This window comes from Aedes albopictus, chromosome 3 (genome assembly GCF_035046485.1).
Source record: "Aedes albopictus strain Foshan chromosome 3, AalbF5, whole genome shotgun sequence".
Classification (NCBI taxonomy): Eukaryota; Metazoa; Arthropoda; class Insecta; order Diptera; family Culicidae; genus Aedes; species Aedes albopictus.
The window spans coordinates 56,009,743-56,030,501 of NC_085138.1; the positions used below are offsets into that span (position 1 = coordinate 56,009,743).

A 20,759-nucleotide genomic window follows, 5' to 3' on the forward strand; every position below is an offset into this window, starting at 1 on the left:
TTTATTACAGCACTGATTTGCGTTGCGTAATGAACCATTACAGCACTGTTTTCAGTTTTGATCAACTTCTTGATGTTGTCTGGCAGTAGGTTTGAAAAATTGTGACAACTGCACAGTGTAACCTGCTATGATTAGACTTTCTAAAACATGGCTATGAACATCAGTGAGCAGTTTGATGAGAAAGTTTTATTATAAACTATCCTCAAGTGGAAATTTATGAACGTTGTACGCAACTCGGTGCAGAATTCGATTTTTACAGCACTCGTCGTAATTATACAACTCAGCAAGCCTTGTTGGATAAATGTACGACTCGTTCTGTAAAAATCTTCATTCTGCACCTTGTTGCGTAAACTACTATTACACTGTTAAAATTTATCAGCAAATTTATGTTTAAAAATTTAAAATTGGTGGAATTTTGAGGATATTTTCTGAGTTATGACAGATTTCGCGGCATTTCGCGGGATGTATGACGATAACTATTGCAACTAGGGGGTGTTTATAGGGATGGGCAAGTGGAAGTCACAGGGGAGTTTCAGGGGGCCCCAAGGGGTTTCCGTGGTGTATCAGGAGATCTCAGGGGGGAGGGGTTTCGAAAGCATTGCAGAGAGCTTCAGAGGATTTTCGACGTGTTTTGGAGGCGTTACAGGTAGGTTTACGGGGGTTTCCGAGGATCTTACGTGGGGTCCAAATGGGTCTTAGAGGGATTCGGAGGTGTTATGCAGGCGTTTTTGAGGGATCAGATGCGTTACATTGCATTGGGTCCGAGGGGGTTTTAGAGGGATTTTGGAGACATTTCAGGAAATTTCAGAGCATTTTTGACGGGATTCAGAGGCCTTACGAAGGCGTTATCCGGGGTTTCGGAGCGTCGCAGGTGAGTTACATGGGGTCCGACGGGGTTTTAGGGGGATTTTGGAGCCATTTCAGGAAGTTTCAGAGTATTTCCGGCGGGACTCAGAGACCTTACGGAAGCGTTGTGGAAGAGTTTTCGGGAATTTCGGAGCGTCGCAGGTGCGTTACATGGGGTCCGATGGGTTTAAGGGGGATTTTTGAGGCATTTCAGAGCATTTCCGATGGGATCCAGAGGCGTAACGGAAGCGTTACGGAGGAATGTTCGGGGGATTCGGAGCATCTCAGGTGCGTTACATGGGGTTCGAGGGGGTTTAAGAGGGATTTTGGAGGCATTTCAGGAAGTTTCAGAACATTTACGGTGGGATCCAGGGGCATAACGGAAGAGCTTTTGAGGGATTCGGAGCATCTCAGGTGCGTTACATGGGATCTGAGGGGTTTTAAGGGAGATTTTTTAGGTATTTCAGGATGTTTCAGAGCGTTTTCGGCGGGATTCAGATACGTTACGGAATCGTTACGCAGGAGCTTTCGGGAGATTCTGGCTGTCTCAGGTGCATTACATGGGGTTCTGGAGGGTTTTAGGGGGATCTTTGAGGCGCTTCAGGAAGTTGCAGAGGATTTTCAGGGACCCCATCCCAAAGTCCTTTGAAACGCCCCTGAATTGCTATTTAATTTAAAGATATTCTAGAAACATGCTGATACGACCCCTCCGTTAAAATGCCCCCGAAACCCCCTGAAATTCTCTGAAATTACTCTGAAATGCCATGAAATGCTCCTGAAACCCCTTGCCACGCTCCTGCGATCCACTGAATTGCCATTAAAGCACCTTGAAACGTCCCTGAAACCCCCTAAATTCTATTGAAATGGCCTTGAATTTTCCGTAATCCCATAAAAACGCCATCAAAATCTGACAGAACGCCCTTAAAAGGCACCTCAAATCCCCTGAAACAATCCACTGAAACGCCTCTGAAGCCCCATGGAACCCCCTTTTCTGGGCTCCCTGGGAACTTTATGGAAATCTCCTTAGCCCCACCTCAAATGCCCCAGAGCAAGACATGTTCTTACGAACTACATTCCCTCATTGAAGCCCAAACTTAATTTATGCACAAATTTCCCGTATTTATGCCTTTTTTAATTTATGCACCTCCACTGGGGTCCCCCAGCCATGTGCATAGATTGAGGTTTTAGTGTAAACTTGATATTATTTTCTAGTTGGGTATTCTTCATCATCGCTAGATGTGCAGTGCATTTACACAGGACAAGGATCGGTATATTCGCCTCACTCCATTCATATTCACTCCTCTTTACTGAAGCGAATCGAGAAAGATGCAGCAAACGGATTGTCGTGATCAAACACGCAACCCCATCATCAGTGGGAAGCGAAGCGCAAGCTGCTTGACATGGACATTCTTTGCCGATCGTCGCAGTTTGGATCGCAAGCGCATGAATGAATTGCGAAAGGTGACGAATGCTGGTGAGCGATCGAAGCGGCTATTATCATAACTAGAAGAGAATTTCTGCATGTAATGCATACTTTTTTAATGTATTATTGTTGAAATGCTAGATTAGCCAAGAAAATAATAAACATTTTTTGAAAACTTCAAAAATTCGTATGCGCAATATCACTCACGAATCGCATCACCGCTCGATCGCTTGCGATGCGAATGTGGACGAATGTTTGAATTCCATGTGTGGCTTCCCACCGTTCACCGGAGTTTGCTGTCGTCGCTGACAAGCAAACACACAAACTAAAGCGACAACCGTTCGCTGCTGACTGCATTCGAATGTGAAAGAAGATGAAAAGTGGAAATCAGGAACCCTGACACAGGATTAACCTCGCGTTGAGCAATGTTTGTATTTCTCGGATACTTTTTCAAAACGACGTATAATACACGCAAATCCTATGTTGATACGTCGTTTTGAATAAGTATCCGAGATTTAATGTGGTTCCGGTTATGATGACATCGATCACGTAGTTTGGCAATGCCCAGATAATGACGCCTTCAGAGCACTACTTTTGGATATCCTTGAGGTCCGAGGTAGACAACCCTTTGTTCTTGTGAGAGATGTGCTGGAGAACCCGCGATGCCACATAAATGGAATGTATTTTCAACTTTCTTCGCCCTGCTGGTATAAAAGTTTTATTCGCTTGTATTTTCTCCCCCAGTTGTTTTCTCTGTTTTTGTCTTTTTTGTGTTGTTCCTGGCCATCCGGCAGAAGAATGATCCACTGCAATCCGGTATCCAATCGCTACACAGACAACGAACATGTCACCAAGATATACCTCCCGGATGAGCTTCAGAGTACCCTTACCCCCAATCCTTTCCAAGTCCATCCATAAAAACTATTGTGATATACTAACCTCGAGCTGCCACGAGTACCATGGCTCCGACCCATACTAACTATGACATATAGGAATATATCTGTAAATAATATACAACAATTGAATTTCGGCTCCGGAAAGCTTTAAACACGATTGAGCCCCAAATAAATGAACTAGGGTAAATGTACCAATAGTGGTGCTATTAGTAGCTCCATGTAGTAAAATAATTGAATAAAATTGATAAAACCACAAAATAAAAAGGCCAAAAACGTTAACCGGTAGTTTTTCACTTACATTTTCTAGAAAAAATGTAAAAACCATTATTTATTTCAGTTTTTGCTAATAAATCACTTGCACCAACTATAGGTACACGGTTCCTATTATGGGGGTAAAATTTAACATTGGTTCCTATAGTGGCGCATCCCATTGAATTCTTATGGGACCCACCACTATAGGAACACTACCACCACTATAGGTGCAAAGGAGCGAAAAAATTAAGAAAAATAATTGTTTAAAATAGGTTTTTTGGCAAATTCTGTAAATAAAACTGAATTATAGGCATTAATTAGGTATGATGCATCTATTAGAAATATCATTTGCAAGCTTTTTGATTGAAATAGTGCTAAATTGCCACTACCACCACTATTGGTATTACCTCCACTAAGGGAGCTTTTACCCTAGTTAAAAAAAAACATCACTTTGGAAGGTGTGATGCGACGAGCCGGGCTCAACAGCAGGGGGAGCGATTTTCACAAAATCCGGTCAATTTGTGTGCTTTGCGGACAACATGGACATTATCGCCAGAACATTTGGAACGGTAGCAGAGCTGTACACCCGCCTCAAGCGCGAAGCACCAAAGGTCAGACTGATGGTGAATGTCTCAAAAACAAAGTAGGGTATTGGTTCCCTTATTAAGCATGTGGCTCCCATTTTCATCCTACGAAAAACAAAGGATTGAAGCGTTGTTTGTTTTGTTTCATATTTTTGTATTTTTTGTTAGAAGTGAGCACGCATTTAAGTAAAAAGAACGGAATGAATCGGTGCCGTAATCGCTTATTTTCGAATAGGATGAATATGGGAGCATGAGATTACTGATGGCATACATACCCTACATGCTGGTAGGCGGAACCGAACACGACCGGATCCGTCTGGGTAGTAATATTACGATAGACGGGGATACTTTCGAGGTGGTGGAGGAATTCGTCTACCTCGGATCCTTACTGACGGCTGACAACAACGTGAGCCGTAAAATTCGGAGGCGCATCATCAGCGAAAGTTGGGCTACTACTGGCTCCAGAAAAAACTGCGGTCGAAAAAGATTCACCCACGCACCAAATGCACCATTTACAAAACGCTAATAAGACCGATGGTCCTCTACGGCCACGAGACATGGGCCTTGCTCAAAAAGGACCTGCAAGCACTCGGAGTTTCCGAGCGATGCGTGCTCGCATGATCTTCGGCGGTGTGCAGGAAAACGGTTTGTGGCGGAGAATGATGAACCACGAGCTCGCTGCACTTTACGGTGAACCCAATACCCCGAAAGTGGCTAAAACCGGAAAGATACGGTGGGCAGGGCATGTTTCAAGCATGCCGGATAACAACCCTGCTAAGCTGGTGTTTGCTACTGATCCGGGTGGCACAAGAAGGCGTGGAGCGCAGAGAGCACGATGAGCGGATTAGGTGAAGCGTGACCTAGTGAACATTGGGCGCGACCGAGGATGGAGAGCGGCTTTTATTAATTATGCCCTAACTTATATGTGATATCGAACAAATAAATGTATGTTTCTACTTTCGACAAATGAAATTGATAAAGTAATGGTTTTGGGACTCAGAACCAATTTTGGACCAGCCTAGTGAGCGTACATAGCCACATAAAATTTATATTTACTACTGCTCTCAAATCGGTGGATCGCCAAGTTTATTGGTACGTCTGATGTCCCACATAAGGTTCCACACATGACGCTTGGCTCTTGAAAAAAAAAATATTCTAGATACTCGCCCACACAAAGAGAAATTTTCTATGCTCTATGATACAGTTTTTCTGGTTATCTTGTACACAGCATTTTCACTTTTGTAAACATACTTCAAAAATTCCTTTTGTCCGGTGGCTCTGCGAACAAAAAGAGATTTCATCATAAACTTCTTTACTTTCGGTTGTCTGCATTTTCGGTCTCGTGCGTGTGGTATCTATGTAATAATAAATGAAAATAAAAATGGAATGGTGTTTGTTTGTTTTGGTTTGAAAGAGGTCATATGATCATCTTATTGCTTACACTATTGCATTCTTTTAAGGGCAACGACGCGACACGAGAAACAACAAATTAAATAGTCTACGTATCGAAAAAGCAATTAAAATTGCTTTAGTGAACCTTAAAATACCTCTTTCTGAAATGTCTCAACTGAAGCTTTCCGCAATAGACAATATCAATGTTATTGCCAAAGTTTGCCCTTATTTCTCACATCGGTTATTAATCTGTCCAAGCGATCATTCCCATGTCTTATAACTTTCTTCCCATAACGAACAGGACAGCGGTGCAAAATTATGAAATATTAGACCACAATTATATGTCATTTCCGGCGACCGACATGTGAACAAGCACGTACCACCGCACAGCACCGAAATGGTTTGTTGTAGGAGTGAGTAATCCTCCTCTTGCAGCAAAAATCTTCAAAGGACATAATCGTACGTTCCCGTAAGCCATTCACTATATCTTCGGAGCCGCACACAACACAAAACAGACGTTTGAATCATATCCCGTCGCCGCACCGCCGCCGGTCGCCGTCCCAGATCGTTTCTACTCCCACTCCGTGTGGTGGTGCATGCTGTACGCGCGCCGTTTGGTACACACTAAGGTGCCGGCCAGAGTGGACGCGTCACGCGGCGCGGCGCGGTGCAATGCGGCATTTGACAGGTCGCGCGTCGACGCGCGGCAGAACTCCGTTCATTGGAATACAAGGAAAACAATCATAACATGCCAGAGTGCGCGCGGTACCATGCGAAGCGGAAAGCGTTTAGCCGCGCGACGCACGACAAAACAGTGCATGCACTGTTTTTGATGCGCAAGTCACGCGGTTCGCGCGGAGAATTTTGTATTTTTGTGTGGATTTCGTCCGTTTTTACCAAACCATAACGTTAATTTTACGAAATTGTTTTTCAAATGTATTCAAATGTGAATATAAAAAATATTAACATGAATAATACCACATGTTTATTATACGGTGGCGTCTCGTAACCTCACTTTTCACCTATTATGCGAAACAAAATCAGTAATTTCTTCAAATTTATGACTAAAGACTTAACGGAAATAATCGAAATCTCTGTCATTCTACACCCATTACAAGCAGAGCTTTCACATTAGCCCTACCCATGTTTCATGCACAAAAAGGGTTGATACCCTCTCGTTTATTTTACTATCTCAAAGTATTCTACTAGGGTGTAAGCTTAAAAAATAGTTTCAAAATAAAAATACACTATTTTTGAGTTAACAAACTTGTTCCATTGGCTTGCTGTTTAAAAATAAATCAAGGGGCGCCATTTTTTACGTATACAACCCTGTGGTAACTCTGACTACAAGATCACTTGTTCATAAATTTCAAAATTTGTACCTGTAGGACGGGTAGATTTGAGGTTAGGGAATCACCATTGTCCCAAATGTATATTATGCGTTGCGCGAAAATTTGTACGCGCAAGCGCCCATACATCTCCGCCTGTAAGAAAAATCATTTCGGTGTTTTCGGCGCAGTATTCCTTGGCCAATTCGCGCACTTATTGTAGAAGACACCATAACGATTCAACATACCAGCGGAGGTCTATTAGCGATTTTGCACCTTTTTCGCTCTCTATTTTCTTGCAACGGGTAATAAATAGCTTCTGAGGGTAAATTTAGATAGGGTATCGCGCCACTTGGGCGGTGGCTTCTATATTCGTCTATTTTTCACTATAACTCAGTCAATTTTGAACCAATTGACTTGAAATGTTGTACACGGGTAGATACTATACCTATACCTATCTCACCACATTCCAATTGGTTCAAATTTGACTGAGTTATGGTGGAAAACAGACGCCCAAGTAGCGCGATTCCCTAAATGATTTATTTTTAATTTTAGGTTGAGCACAATAATCACATATCTCTTGGAAATTTTTCATCAGATAACATGTACTCATGTGCAAAGGTGACGGAAATTATGAAAACTTTTCAGTTTACCGTAGAGCGCTATCGACTGAAAACTCTGTATGCTTTTCAGTTTACTTTACGAACAGACGCGTTGCACCGCGTTCACTCTGGCTATCAAGCCGCGTTGGAAACCGCGTCAATAACGCGCCGCACCGCGTCGCGCCGCGTGACGCGTCCACTCTGGCCGCAGCCTAACTCTAACAAATATTTCACTTAGGCGGCTGCCTTCCAGACGAGGAGCAATCTTCCCGGAAGCGTGGGATGAAGTATGTATGCATCATTAGGGTGCCTCGGGGAGAATTGGAATTTGTTGCTTGAAACCTGAAGCATTCCGCCTTCAATCGGTGATGAAGAAGTTCTATTTAGGTCAATTGTAATGTCTACGACGTATGTAAGTATGCTGTTTTAGCAACCTGCATTCGGTTTACCCCAGTGTACCTCATTATCTGATCATCCACCTACTCCGCCCCCGACCTGGCTAAAGGATTTTCAAAATCAGCGCACAAACTTGTCTCGATGAAGGTGGACCGGCTCCAGAAACATGAAGGTACGTTCGTACATGAGTATACCCTTCTTCTCAATCGCAGCCGGAACAAACAGCCAGGAAGCGTGTCTCCTTGAGGGGTTTGAATCGCGGTGAATCCTTTTCTTAAGCTCACGCGACGACGACGACGACGACGTCGACATCATATCGTGTTGCGCAACGGTAAACATCGAGAAAAGAACGATGCCGCTGCTCGTTGAGAAGAAACTTTTGAAAGGATTCGAATCAAACAACATTTGTTCCTTTGCTCTGTAACTGCTGCTGCTATACCGCGAGCTCTGCACTGCACTGACACGGCACGACGACGACGGCACTTCTATGTATGTTTGTTTGCCGGGGATCCGATCCTCCGAAGGAAAAACTGACAATTTTTCCCTCTCGGAGCCATGATTTATGAAGAGGCGGATTCTCCAAACTCACGATGCAATGATTTATTTCCTGCGAGCACGTGGGAGACACCCGCCGCCGCCCGCCGAGGATGGGAATGGAATGTTGCAGCAATAAGCACAGATAGATTTCCAGAAGACAACATCCAGCAGCAGCTACAACGAAAAAAAGTGATACGTTTTATTTTGCGGAATCGTTTCACGTGAATGGGTTTGGCTGACATGTGAATCTGGAACGGAGTTGGCAGCAGCTGGCAGCTATAACAGTTGGCGATTGTTCAAGATGTGAGGGGGTTACTCTTAGATTGCGGTGCTGATTATTCTAAGATTTTCGAACCTTTGGATTCCAGAACAATTATAGACAGTAATCTATGCACAGTTAAGAACAAACTGCGTATTTAAATCGGTCACTTTTATAACCGTATCTATGTACGTAAATCACGAACAGTCATGTGCATTGTTCAGGAAGAATGGATTGAAACAATCATACATTTGAGGTTGGGTTTGTCGCAGTATGAAGCTTTTGAAAGTGACCAGATGAAGAACCATCATTTCAGCTATCATGAAAATTTCGGAGATTTGTGCATTAGTAGGGAAGGAAGGTCGAAGCCTCCAACACCACGAAAAATGAAGTTCGATTACGAAAATGTGAACGATACTTTCGGAAACCAACCCGGCAGTGAAATAAGGACTATGACTGGAAACTCGCCAGGACCCTCAATGTACCTGGACAAGTGAGCCTTTTATACTCGTGAATTGTATAAAGTAGGTGAACATGCCCAAATTTGATGAATATGAATTCAGGGTGGTAGATCCCGCCGCCAACACATCATTCAGATGTAACATCTATCAAAGCGGCAGCGATAAGGCAAAAAATGCAGTCGAATTCATAGTGATCAGGAAACAGATGAAGTGTGTAATGAGGTGGAAGTCGATCAACGAGCGAATCTGCCATTTGAAGCAATGAGTCAGAATCTTTATCTGCAGCCTGACCAATGTAAATGCGCTGCTTAACGACAAAACCGACGATGCGATGTGAACCATTCTGACCTTACCGGTCAGACTAAGGCCTGAGTGTCCTCTACAGTACGTAGGAGTCAGTCGTCTCCATTCTACCCGGTCCATCGTCCTCCACTTGATCGACCGACCTAGCTCGCAGCGCACCACGTCTTCTTGTACTTCGACATCCCGATTTTCGTTGTGTGGACAATGGTTGATTTTCTCAGTAGCTGATGCAGTTCGTGGTTCATTCTTTCGCCTTCTCCGAGTCCCGTCTTCCATCTACACTCCGCCGTAGATTGTAAGCAACACCTTCCGTTTGAAAACTCCAAGGGCGCGTTGATTCTCTGCATGTAGAGTCCGAGTCCATGCATCGTGCCCATAGAGGATTACCGATCAAATCAGCGTTTTGTATATAGTTACCCAAGTAACCAGTAAGCACTAATAATAGCATCCCTGCAGCATTATAGTTGACCTTATGAAAGGAATTTAATGCTAATTGGCCGTATATACACTTTAAGTGCTATCCAACAGCAGATTTTGGCAAAATGACGGGCTGTCTGAGTGCAACACCTACAGAAACGTCGTGTCAAAATGTCAAGGAAGCGTAACGCCGGTAACGCCTCATCGAGCAAAACAAAACAAAAATAGATTGACACTGATTTTTCATTTGGGCCTAACTGACATTTTCGAGTTCTGTTGAGCGGACCTGGTGTGGTGGTTAGAACACAAGACTATCACGCCGAGGACCTGGGATCGAATTCCACTCCCGACATACTCACAAAATGTGGGTTCTTCCTTCGGAAGGGAAGTAAAGCGTGGGTCCCGAGATGAACTACACAGCAAAAATTAATTAAATTTCAACGTCATGTAAAAAGAGTCATATTTAATAATACACGAGTTTAATCTATCGTTTGCTTGAATTTCACATTGAAATACATGCACATATCTGGAACATGTATTTCAATTTGAAATTACGTGTTTATTGATTTATTTTCGGTTGCAGTATATAATTAAACTGTTCATGTACAAATAAATTTATAAACGCTCATATTTGAGCGAAAATCGATTGAATTTTACATTGATGTGTAAATACCAGGCAGATCAACATTGGTCAATCAGTCATGGCGGAGCTATGTTTATTTCGACTGCCTCTTTCTTTAATGTTTAATTTGTGAGCTCAACATTTGGCGTTTTAAAGGCTACAATTAATAAGAATGCTAGTTGTTCGAGTCACCTAAGCAATATAATCCAGAATCCAGGTAAGATAAAATGAATTCAGTTTTCATGAGAGGTAATTTTCTATCATCTACTTCGTTTCATCTTCCCGCAGATCGATTGCAAAACGATTCCAGGACGTGAATTTGATTTCTTGATCCCACACATCAATTCCCGCAGCGGCGTTAACCTTCCGTAACTCGCGCGGTTGACTACCTGAGTCAGCACCACGCTAATGCTGAGTACAAAAAGCGAGATTTTCTCAACGTGTTGTACAAAATACAACATCGCGATCGCTCGAGGGTTAACAATACTTCGAGGGAGCACCTAAAATAACTTCTCCGCATTGACATTGATTGCCGAACATCCCCTAGATAAGATTCCGCGGAAAAAAAAAACAAAGTGCTTCGTGAATTACCATCCCGAAATGTATTTTTTTGTAGTGAAATAAATGGAAGAACTGTTTTCAACCTAAACGGTGTAGTGTATCACTTTGCTTCCTGAGATACCCGGCGGGTGGAAGAAGACGCATTTTCAATGGGGGACGAACGAGAAATGAAACAAAACACACGTCGTCGAACCGCGCGTTGCGGTTCGTGTAAAAATCAACGACGTTTAAATTTACACATCTCGCTTTTCTTTCCAAGTCGTGTAAATATAAAACGCAATGGAATTTTGCGTTTATTTTCATGCTCCAAATATGTGCATGAAAATACACTTGAATTTACATTTTTATTTTAACTGTGTAGCCTAGGGCTAAAAATCTCGTTAATACAGACAAAAAAAAATTTTCGAGTTCTCTTCATCGATCCTCTCTTGAGTTTTCCAAAGATTTGTTGGTTGAAATGCGAAGAAGACGACTACATGTTGCTATAGAAACAAAAAGAATAATGATTTTGTTTGTTTTGATCAAGTTATTAGCGAAAGAGAGAGTCGACGAAGAGAAATCGATCAAGTCAGTTAGGTCCTTATGAAAAATCATTGTCGAGATTTACATCTGCTTCTCGCTCTTTCGCCGATCCCGCTTCCACCACACTCCAGCTGCACACTCAGGTGCACACTCAGGTGCACCGAGAAAAATTTCTACTCAATGACTGAGTTGGCCTTACTCAGAAATCGAAAAATCCTTTGCAAGCTTTAGTTCAAGCAGATGGAGGTGATCATTGCGATACACAAACGTGAGAGTATTTTGAGTTATCAAAAAATATCGAATAATATCAAATAATCCTTAATAATCTCCACATCATGTGCATTTCTTTGCATTAGTCGACCAAAACTCTTAAAAATTGTTTAAAAAAGTACATACCTGTATGTCTGCAAGCTGAATTATTGTTGTATTGTAGTTTAATAGCGTTCATTCTTGCTTATAGATAGTTTCTGTAGTATAGAGCAAATTTTACCTATTATATTAATCATGAACAATGAACTCGTCCCATATCACCCTAAAATTGATGAAACTGATGTCAAAATAAATTCAACATGTCAAAAACATCTCAAGATCATAAACCATGAAGCAAAACGTGTGAAAATTTGGCGAAATTTTGAAGTTTCAGAATTATTGCCAAGTGGATCTTTTTTTTTGTCATACCCAAATTTTAAGCAATTTCCCCAATCTCATCAGAAATCATTTTTATTCCTCAAAAACCAAATATTTTTCAACACAGATTACCAAAACATTGTAAAATGGATGTGATGCATTCATTGAAAAATATATTTTATCATTTTTGCATGTAATTTTTATTAGAAACTGAAAACACTATATGGTGGATCTTTTTTTGTGCCGGTCACTGTACTGGGCGGCGCTAGTAAACAATAAACATGCAAATATTAGAAATCTCATAGCTGAGACACAGAGAACAGACATCCAAGTCCAGTTCCGAAACTGTGTAAGGAATTTAACGGTCATTTGAAATCGGCAACTCAAGTGGCAATAGCGTGGCGCTGCAATCGGTAAATTTCCCATATAAATTTAATTCACCACTTGAAATGTTTCAATTCACCACTGACTGTGGCAATATGGTGTTTGGTGGCGTTAGTGTTGTCATCGTGTATTGGTTTGCAACATTACTCAAGTAAAGATTCAAATCCTTACACAACTTTCCGAATGAAATTTGTTCTAGCCTGGATGTCTGTTCTCTGTGGCTGAGGATCCTGATGACCAATATGACATAGACTTACATAAAACGGGACATTTGATTCGAAATTCTGTCACTAGGCGGCGCTAGTAAACATGCAAATTCTAGAAATCTCATTGCCCAGAATCCAGATAACTTGGCAATTTCGTGTATTGGACAAAGATGATCAGTATGACATAGACTTGCATAAAAATGAACACTTGTTTCGCAATTCTGCTACTAGGCGGCGCTAGTAGAGATGCAAATTTCAGAAATCTCATTGCTCCGAATCCTGATAACTTAGGAAGTTGGTGTTTGCGTAGAATTGTAGAATTGCTAGAAGAGCACTACGTTGAAGAGTAAGGCACTGACTATAGGTTCAAATATTAGACATGGAATGAACTTAAGAATAAACGTCTGACACAAATGAAGGTTCGATCTAGTCATATTAGATGTTTGAGCTTGAGCATTGGTTTCCTAGTGTTCGCTTAATGGCAGAATTCTGAAACAAGGATCCCACTTGATGTAAGTTTTTGTCATACTGATCAACTTTGCCGAAGACACCAACTTTCTAAGTTATCAGGATTCTGAGTAATGGGATTTCTAAAATTTGCATGTTCACTAGCACCGCCTAGTGGCAGAATTGCGAAACAAGTGTTAATTTTTATGTAAGTCTAGGTCATACTGATCAACTTTGCCGAAGACACCAACTTTCTAAGTTATCGAAATTCTGAGCTATGAGATTTCTAAAATTTGCAAGTTTACTAGCGCCTCCTAGTGTCAGAATTGCGAAACAAGTGTTCATTTTTTTGTAGGTCTGTGTCATACTGATCAACTTTGCCGAAGACACTAACTTTCTAAGTTACCAGGCTTCTATTTTTTTTTAAATCTTCGTTTATTTGGAAGGCTCGAGCGCCCTTTAGCATAACAGAGCCGAAATCAATGTTGTAATATAATAATAAAAAGTAATTTATTAAAAATACAAAATAACAATATTACTGCTTTCGAGCGTTCTTCTTGGGTGGAGACTGTAGAAGACTTCCCGCCGGAAGTACTTGCTGCTGTTGAGATGATTCCCGATTAAATTTTTCCTGCCTGCTTCTTCTCTCCGCTTCACACTTCTCCCACCGCTCCTTTTGCTCCTCTTCTTTCGCCCGTAGATTCTCTTGATATCGTCGCTGCATTGACTTCTCCTGTTTCCGATATTCTTCTTGTCTTTTACGCTTCTCCGCCTCGTGTTTAGCCCAATTTTCCGCCAGAGTCTTCTCATACTCGCTTTGATACACAATCGGTTCCGTTCCTTGCAATGTACCTTGCTCTTCGCCTTCATCCGCTTCCGTTTTCGCTTCGGAATCCTCTTTGACCACTTCCTTTTCCTCGTTCACGGCTTCCTGCTGAGCTAGTGCTACACCACCGTCAATCACGGCACTAGCATAGGTACTAGCAACCATTTCCACTCCCTTTGCCTTTCGATTCCGGGTTGGACGTTGTGGGCAGGCGTTTTTACGGTGCCCCTCCTGTTGACACAAAAAGCACTTGTTTTTAAGATCCTCATAAAACACCTTTCTTTTCCACTGGAGAATTTCCACTGTTGGAGGAATTTCGCTTTCCACGTCGATGTGCAAACCTCGCACTCCGTTGAACATATGGTCGAGTCCTAGGTTCGGTGGTAACTTTTCTCGGATCACTCTCTCGATTTTTCCATATTTGCCAAGGACCAACGACAGATCCTCGTCGGATACCTCCGGGGGTAAGTATATCAAATATCCGCACGTATCTTACGTTGGTTCCAGCTCGTGACATGGTAACGTGAACCGTTTTCCCATTCGAATAACAAAATTTGACAGGTCCTGAATTTAATCGCAACGCTTCCTCCATTGCGATTGCCGTTTTGAACTTGATGGACAGGCTTCTTTCCTCCTCCATCTTGTACACGGTTTCCATATGCATTACATTGGATTTCAGCTGCTTCAAGAAGTCAGCGATTTCAATCCATGTTGGACGCGGCGCCAACGCAGGGAAACGAAATTTGATCGTGTTCTCGATCATTTTGTTCCGCCGAAACAAAACAAAGCTAAGGTTAACTGAAAACTGCTACACAAAAGAGAACAAAGCACTACCGGGTGCTATTCATCCGGGTATTACAGACAAGCTGTTACTGCGTCTGATTCTGACGAGAGCAAAACAACGACTGATTCTGAGCTATGAAATTTCTAAAATTTGCATGTTTACTAGCGCCGCCAGGTGGCAGAATTGTGAAATGCACTGGTCGAAAGATCATACAAGATTACCTTTGTATGGGCCCCCTCACATTGATCAATTTCTGGCAATGAGAAGGCGGACTCTCTCACAAAGGTGGGCGCACAGGAAGGCGAGATCTATGACACACGCAGAACTCGATGTACACAGCGCAACGAGTAACTTTCAGGCAGCGACCGAAAAGACAGAAGAATTTACACGCAGATTTGTGTAACACCGGATCAGCACATTTTTAGTGTTGATCCAGTCGTTCACAAATATGAGTGAAAATTCCTATGTCTTTTTGCTCGCTGCGTGAAAGTTACTCGTGCGCTGTGTTGTTTCATTTAAGGGTGCAGAGAATCACACACGAAGAGTTTTTCCATTTTGTTCGCCAGAGTTCTCTTCAAAGTTGGCAAAATGATTGGAGAGATGGCCACTGGCCAGCCATTATTGGCCAGCTGGAACGGTGGTTACATTCCATTATTCCTATTGTTTCCTTGCGGGTGTGGTGGTATAATTTGGATGTTAGTCGAAATTTCATTCGTGTGATGTCATGAATTATGTTCAACCATTACTCGCTACACGCGCATTTACACAGGATTAACCTCGCGCTGTGCAATGTTTGCACTAAATGCGGTTTCGGTTATCATCGACCACGTAATTTGGCAGTGCCCGGATAATGACGCTTACAAAGCACTACTTTTGAATATCCTTGAGGTAGACAACACTTTGTTCTTCTGAGGATATGTTGGTGACACACGATCTTGTCTACATGCGGTCCTTTTATGATTTTCTTCGCATGTGTTGTGTAACCCAAGTAATTTGATTGATTTGTCTTTATTAGAGAGACTTTCAGCCCTTGGCTGGTTCCCCCCCAAGTAACATGTTTTAGGCAAATAGACTAAAGGTGGTTCTTAGAACCATGTTAAAGCCAAAATAAAATAAAAATAAAATTAAAATAAAAGGTTTAATGACAGTTCTAAAAACCTATTCAAGACTAATTGGTTAATAAAATGCTACTTGGGAAAGGTATAATTTTTTTTGTTGATTTTTCGGTTCATTTTTTTCCTTGTGTTTTGTCGTTTTTGTGGGTTATGTTCCTAGCCATGAAAGGGCCCATATAGCCGAGGCTGTAAACGCACGGGTATTCAGCATGACCATGCTGAGGGTGACGGGTTCGATTCCCGGTCGGTCCAGGATCTTTTCGTAAAGAAAATTTTCTTGACTTCCTTGGGCATAGAGTATCTTCGTGCCTGCCACACGATATACGCATGCAAAATGGTCATTGGCAGAGGAAGCTCTCAGTTAATAACGGTGGAAGTGCTCATAGAACACTAAGCTGAGAAGCAGGCTTTGTCCCAATGAGGACGTTACGCCAAGAAGAGAGAGTTCCTAGCCATCCGGCAGATGAAAACCCGTGACAAGTCCATGCCTGCACCATAGGCGGCGCCAAAAGTCAAGATACCTCCCGGATGAGCTACAGCGAACCCTGAAACCTTGTCCGCACCATGCCTTTCCTTAAAATTATGTGACCCGCTAACTTCGAGCAGCCACGAGTACCCTCCCAGTACTAACATTGATAAGTACTAACATTGGAAGAAATAAGCTGTATGTAACTATATACAAAAATCGAATCTCGACTCCGTGAAGCGGTACACGCGATTCAGCCATAAATAAACGAACTAGTTCAAAAAGTACTGGTTGTTTGCGTGAGATGTCAACAAATCCATTGCCCAAGAAACGTAGAATCAGTATTATATTCATCAGACGTCTTCTAATTCGATGAATAATCGGTTCTGAGTTCGATTCTACGCGTTCAAAAATTTTACTTTTATATGTTTAATCTGTCAAATCGGTGTGTAGATTATTCTGTCACATCCTGCGAAAACAAGTGATTTGCAATTCCATGTTCCAAGTTCCAATTGTAGTCCTTATTTTATTGACGTGGCCTTTTGCCGATTGTATCATTTCGTATTTTCTCCTATGTTATTCGTAATGGAAATTATTTATTACGGGTGGCTTATTGGGCCTACACCAACACTCCTGTCTCGCTGGAGGGCCATCGTACCAGTTCTGTTTAGCGACCCAACCAACACTGGGAAGATCACGCTGATGGGACGACCACCTTGGATCTAGCAGGGCGTGATGCAGCATTTCTATCACTAAAACCTCTGTCTCTCTCTCTTCCTCACTTTCGCAGTACGCCCGTTAGGGATGACTTCGAGAAGGGGATGACTTCGTACATGAGTACATTCTAACCGTAAGCGTTCCACCTGCTTCCGCCTTAAGCAGTTCACTTTCCCCCGGAGGCTCAGGACCGGGCTAGTACTTAGACTACCCGATGGACTCGAGCTCGTGGATGGGAAGGGGGGGCAGCTCAACTTGCTGTTGGTCAGTGCGCCATTTTAACTGTAGTTCAAGTGCGATTCAGGAGACCGTGGAAGTACCGGAATCCCACTCGTCCACCATTGTACACATGCTTTCAACAATATTGTCCGGAGTGATATCTCTACCGCAAATCTCCTGCATTCTTGACATTTGTTCCACGAAACGTGGGCATTCAAAGATCACATGCTCCGTCTGCTCGTCCATTTAGACACGCTCGGTATGAGCCTGTGTGTCCAACTACCCTTGCTAGGGGAATCCCATTCCCTCTTCCACTTCAAAATAGACGATGTTCTGGCGATATGTCTCGCGCCTCTTATACCGAGTCGCTCGTCGCACTCTTTATCCTCTGCCACCACTAGTGCTATGGGCATCATGCCTGCTAGTACGCATACCACGTCCTTTGAGACCGTGCGGTATGCGCGGATCACCCTAAGGCACATCAGCCTATGAGTACTCTTGAGTCACTGCTCGATTCGATTCACCACTAGCGCATTCGACCATGCATCGGCGTCAGACCGTAGCATGGAGACCGCTAATGTCGCGAGCAGCTTACGCTTACTCGAAACTATTGCCGAGCTATTTGACATTATCTTTGACAATATCATTATCGGCATGTTGCCCTTTTTGCAGGCATATTCCAGGTGGCATCAGAATTTCTGCTTATCGTCGATCGTGACCCCAATTGCTTCAGTGAACGCTTAGAGTTGATCGTGCACCCGCTTGTGGTGGCTACTGCCTGTTGTTACAGCATGCGGTTTCTTACCATCCCCTCCTCCGTTTTGTGGTGCGCGAGTGCCAACTGTCTAAACCTCATCCAATACTCCACTATATCAATTGCGTGCGTTGCTGTCAGTTCCACTTCCTCTATCGACTCGCCGTATACCACGAGGGTTATATCATCGGCAGAGTCGATCAGCTTTACGCCCGGTGAAGGTTTAAGCCTCAATACGCCATCATACGCCACGATCCATAGCACCGGGCCCACGATGGACCCCTGAGGAGCCCCCGCGGTGATGTTGTAGCCTTCCTTGGTGTCATAGATTAACACACTATTCTGGAAGTTGCTCTCCAGTATCCGGCATAGGCTAACCGGGAAGCCTAGGTGGTGTATGGCGCACTCGATGCCGGCCCAGCTGACGCTGTTGAACGCATTCTTTACGTCCGCGCAATAGCCGATTCCTTTTCGCTTCTTTTGGAGTGCTATCTCGGCCGTTTTGGTTACATCCCTAATAGCGTCCACCGTCGATCGACCCTTCCGAAAGCCGAACTGGCTATCCGAGAGGCCAGAGTCATCGGGTTTCTCAGTATGGACTACCAGCCTCGAAATAATAATTCGTTCCTACAGTTTTCCCGGCGGTGTTCAAAAGGCAGATAGGTCTGTAAGCCGACGAGTCCCCAGGTGGCTTCCCAGGTGTGAACAGTATAACCAATCTTTGCCTTTTCCCCCTCCGGCAATATGCCTCTGTCTAGGCACATCTGCATAGCCATTCTGAACATGTCAGGGCTAGCCTCGAAGGCCGTCTTGATTGCTACTGTCGGGATACCGTCCGAGCGCGGAGTCTTGTTCATTTTGACTTTGCTATTATTGCGATTGTTACCGGGGCGACCTCTCTTTGGCCGGTTTGGGCATAGAGGCATCACCTCAAGGGGTCGTGTTGGCTGATTGGTAGATATTTTTGAAGCACGCCCACTTACACCCCTTAATCTTTTTGTTTAGTGGCTCTTTAGCCGCTTTGTAGGCCTCACTTCGCTCCATTCTACCCTCATCGGTGCGAGCTCTTTGCATTCTCCTTCTTGCTCTGAGGCAAGATGCACGGAGTTCTGCGATTTCTGGATACCACCAGTAGGGTAATTCGCCAATTGCTGAACACTACCCAAATGTTGAACAGTTTTTGAAAATGTTATTATAAATTTAACTTAAGTAATTCTCCATCAATGTAAACGTATGATGTAGATGCGTATGCATGTGTGTCATGATATTGCTCCAATAAAGTTACAAAATTATACATATTTTACGTCAAAAATATTGATTGAAAATTTTGTATCGCTGATGACACGAAAACTGTACAATTCTTAGGATTAATTTTAAGAAATTGCTTTTACGAAATAATATGCTGGTAGTTCATGGATTGGTTTTCGGCGAGAAATAATTAAAAACTTATTTGCCAGACTGTCCGGGCGTCTGGCAAATAAGTTTTTAATTATTTCTCGCCAAAAACCAATCGATGAACTACCAGCACATCAAATCGCGGCGATTAAAACAATAACATCTTTTACGAAATAAGCTTTGCTGGCAAATCGACCACAAATATCGAAGTCACACCATAGTTACAATAACTGGAAGGATGTCCTTAACAGTTTAACATTGTTTAAAATCACATTTTCATTGTAATTTCATTTGAAAAAAATATTTTTCTTATCACACTATCATTATGCAGCTAAGATCCAATTGTTGAACACTAGCATAACATACGATGTTAGCATGACTGCCAGATATTTTTTTTCCACTTCACCTTTTTCAGGAGCGATCCACGGGTTTTCAAAGAATTTCAGGGTCGTTCCAGGGGTATTCTAGGGAGTTGACTGGGTCCCATGGGTTTCCAGGGGTATTTCAGGGGCTTTCGAAGGCGTTCTTTTCTTCTGTCATTTTCACTTCTAATCAAATTTTTTCAGCCATTTTTTGCATTTGGTTCTGTTTATAACTCCACTAAAGCTCTCTTCAAATGGGAAGCGATTCCTTGGGAACGTCCATAAATTACTTCACGCTTTGGGAGGGGGGGGGGGGGTGTGAGAGGAGTTCAGCAAAGTGGGACGACCCGTACAAAAAATCAGATGTCCCATACAAACAGTGTGACATAGGAGGATGGGGGGGGGGGTTAAATGGATAATTCTTGCATGACGTATTTTATGGACGCTCCCTCATTTGAATGAATTGTCACTCACTGGGCGCAAAACACGAGAAACTTGGAAAAAATCCGCCAGAGTGAAAAATCATCGGATGTCGAACCCACATCGGATAACTGTTGGTTCTATATTGGGTTTGGTGGAAAAAATAAAAACTGATCAATGATAGGTTTATGTCGGGTTATACGTCATCAGTTACGAAAAAAGCTTGCACCGTTCAACAATTGGCGAGAATCGTCCAACATTAGATGAGCTAGCTTATGGAAGCGTTCAACATTTGGGTTACAGACTTCCCATACAAATGTTCTATTTTCTCTTAGAAAATGGAATTTAAGGGAATACAAATTAAATGGGAAATATAAGGAATGAGTGGATCTAGACGTTCACTGGATATTTTTCAACTAAAGTGGAAGTATGCACGGAAAAATAAACGACAACAAAAATGCCAGTACTAACCGTTCAACAATTGGCGAATTACCCTATACCGGTTGGCGTCCATTTTTGGGTATGGCTTGTCTTGGCATTGCGGCGCCACATGCATGGCATGGGTTCCGACTGGATCATCGCTGGATAGATCCATCCCAATGGCGGTCAATGATCTTCGGCTGTGGCCGTCTTCCT

General features: G+C 42.8%; 1 protein-coding gene across 1 annotated transcript; it reads right to left on the reverse strand.

Annotated features, from left to right (window-relative positions):
• Nucleotides 1–13,600: 13,600 nt before the first annotated feature.
• Nucleotides 13,601–14,654, reverse strand: LOC115266492 (glutamic acid-rich protein-like). Its single transcript, XM_062857270.1, has 2 exons — nt 14,388–14,654; nt 13,601–14,122 (listed from the first exon to the last, which is right to left on the reverse strand). Exons 1-2 carry the CDS (start codon nt 14,652–14,654, stop codon nt 13,601–13,603), a joined length of 789 nt encoding a protein of 262 aa, XP_062713254.1.
• Nucleotides 14,655–20,759: the final 6,105 nt, after the last annotated feature.

Excerpts from the sequence above, each read along its gene's own strand:
- LOC115266492 (XM_062857270.1), bottom strand. The coding sequence starts at position 14,654 with ATGATCGAGAACACGATCAAATTTCGTTTCCCTGCGTTGGCGCCGCGT. Across the intron at positions 14,123-14,387 it reads TGTCACGAGCTGGAACCAAC|GAGGGGCACCGTAAAAACGC; the intron begins GTAAGATACGTG and ends TTGTGTCAACAG.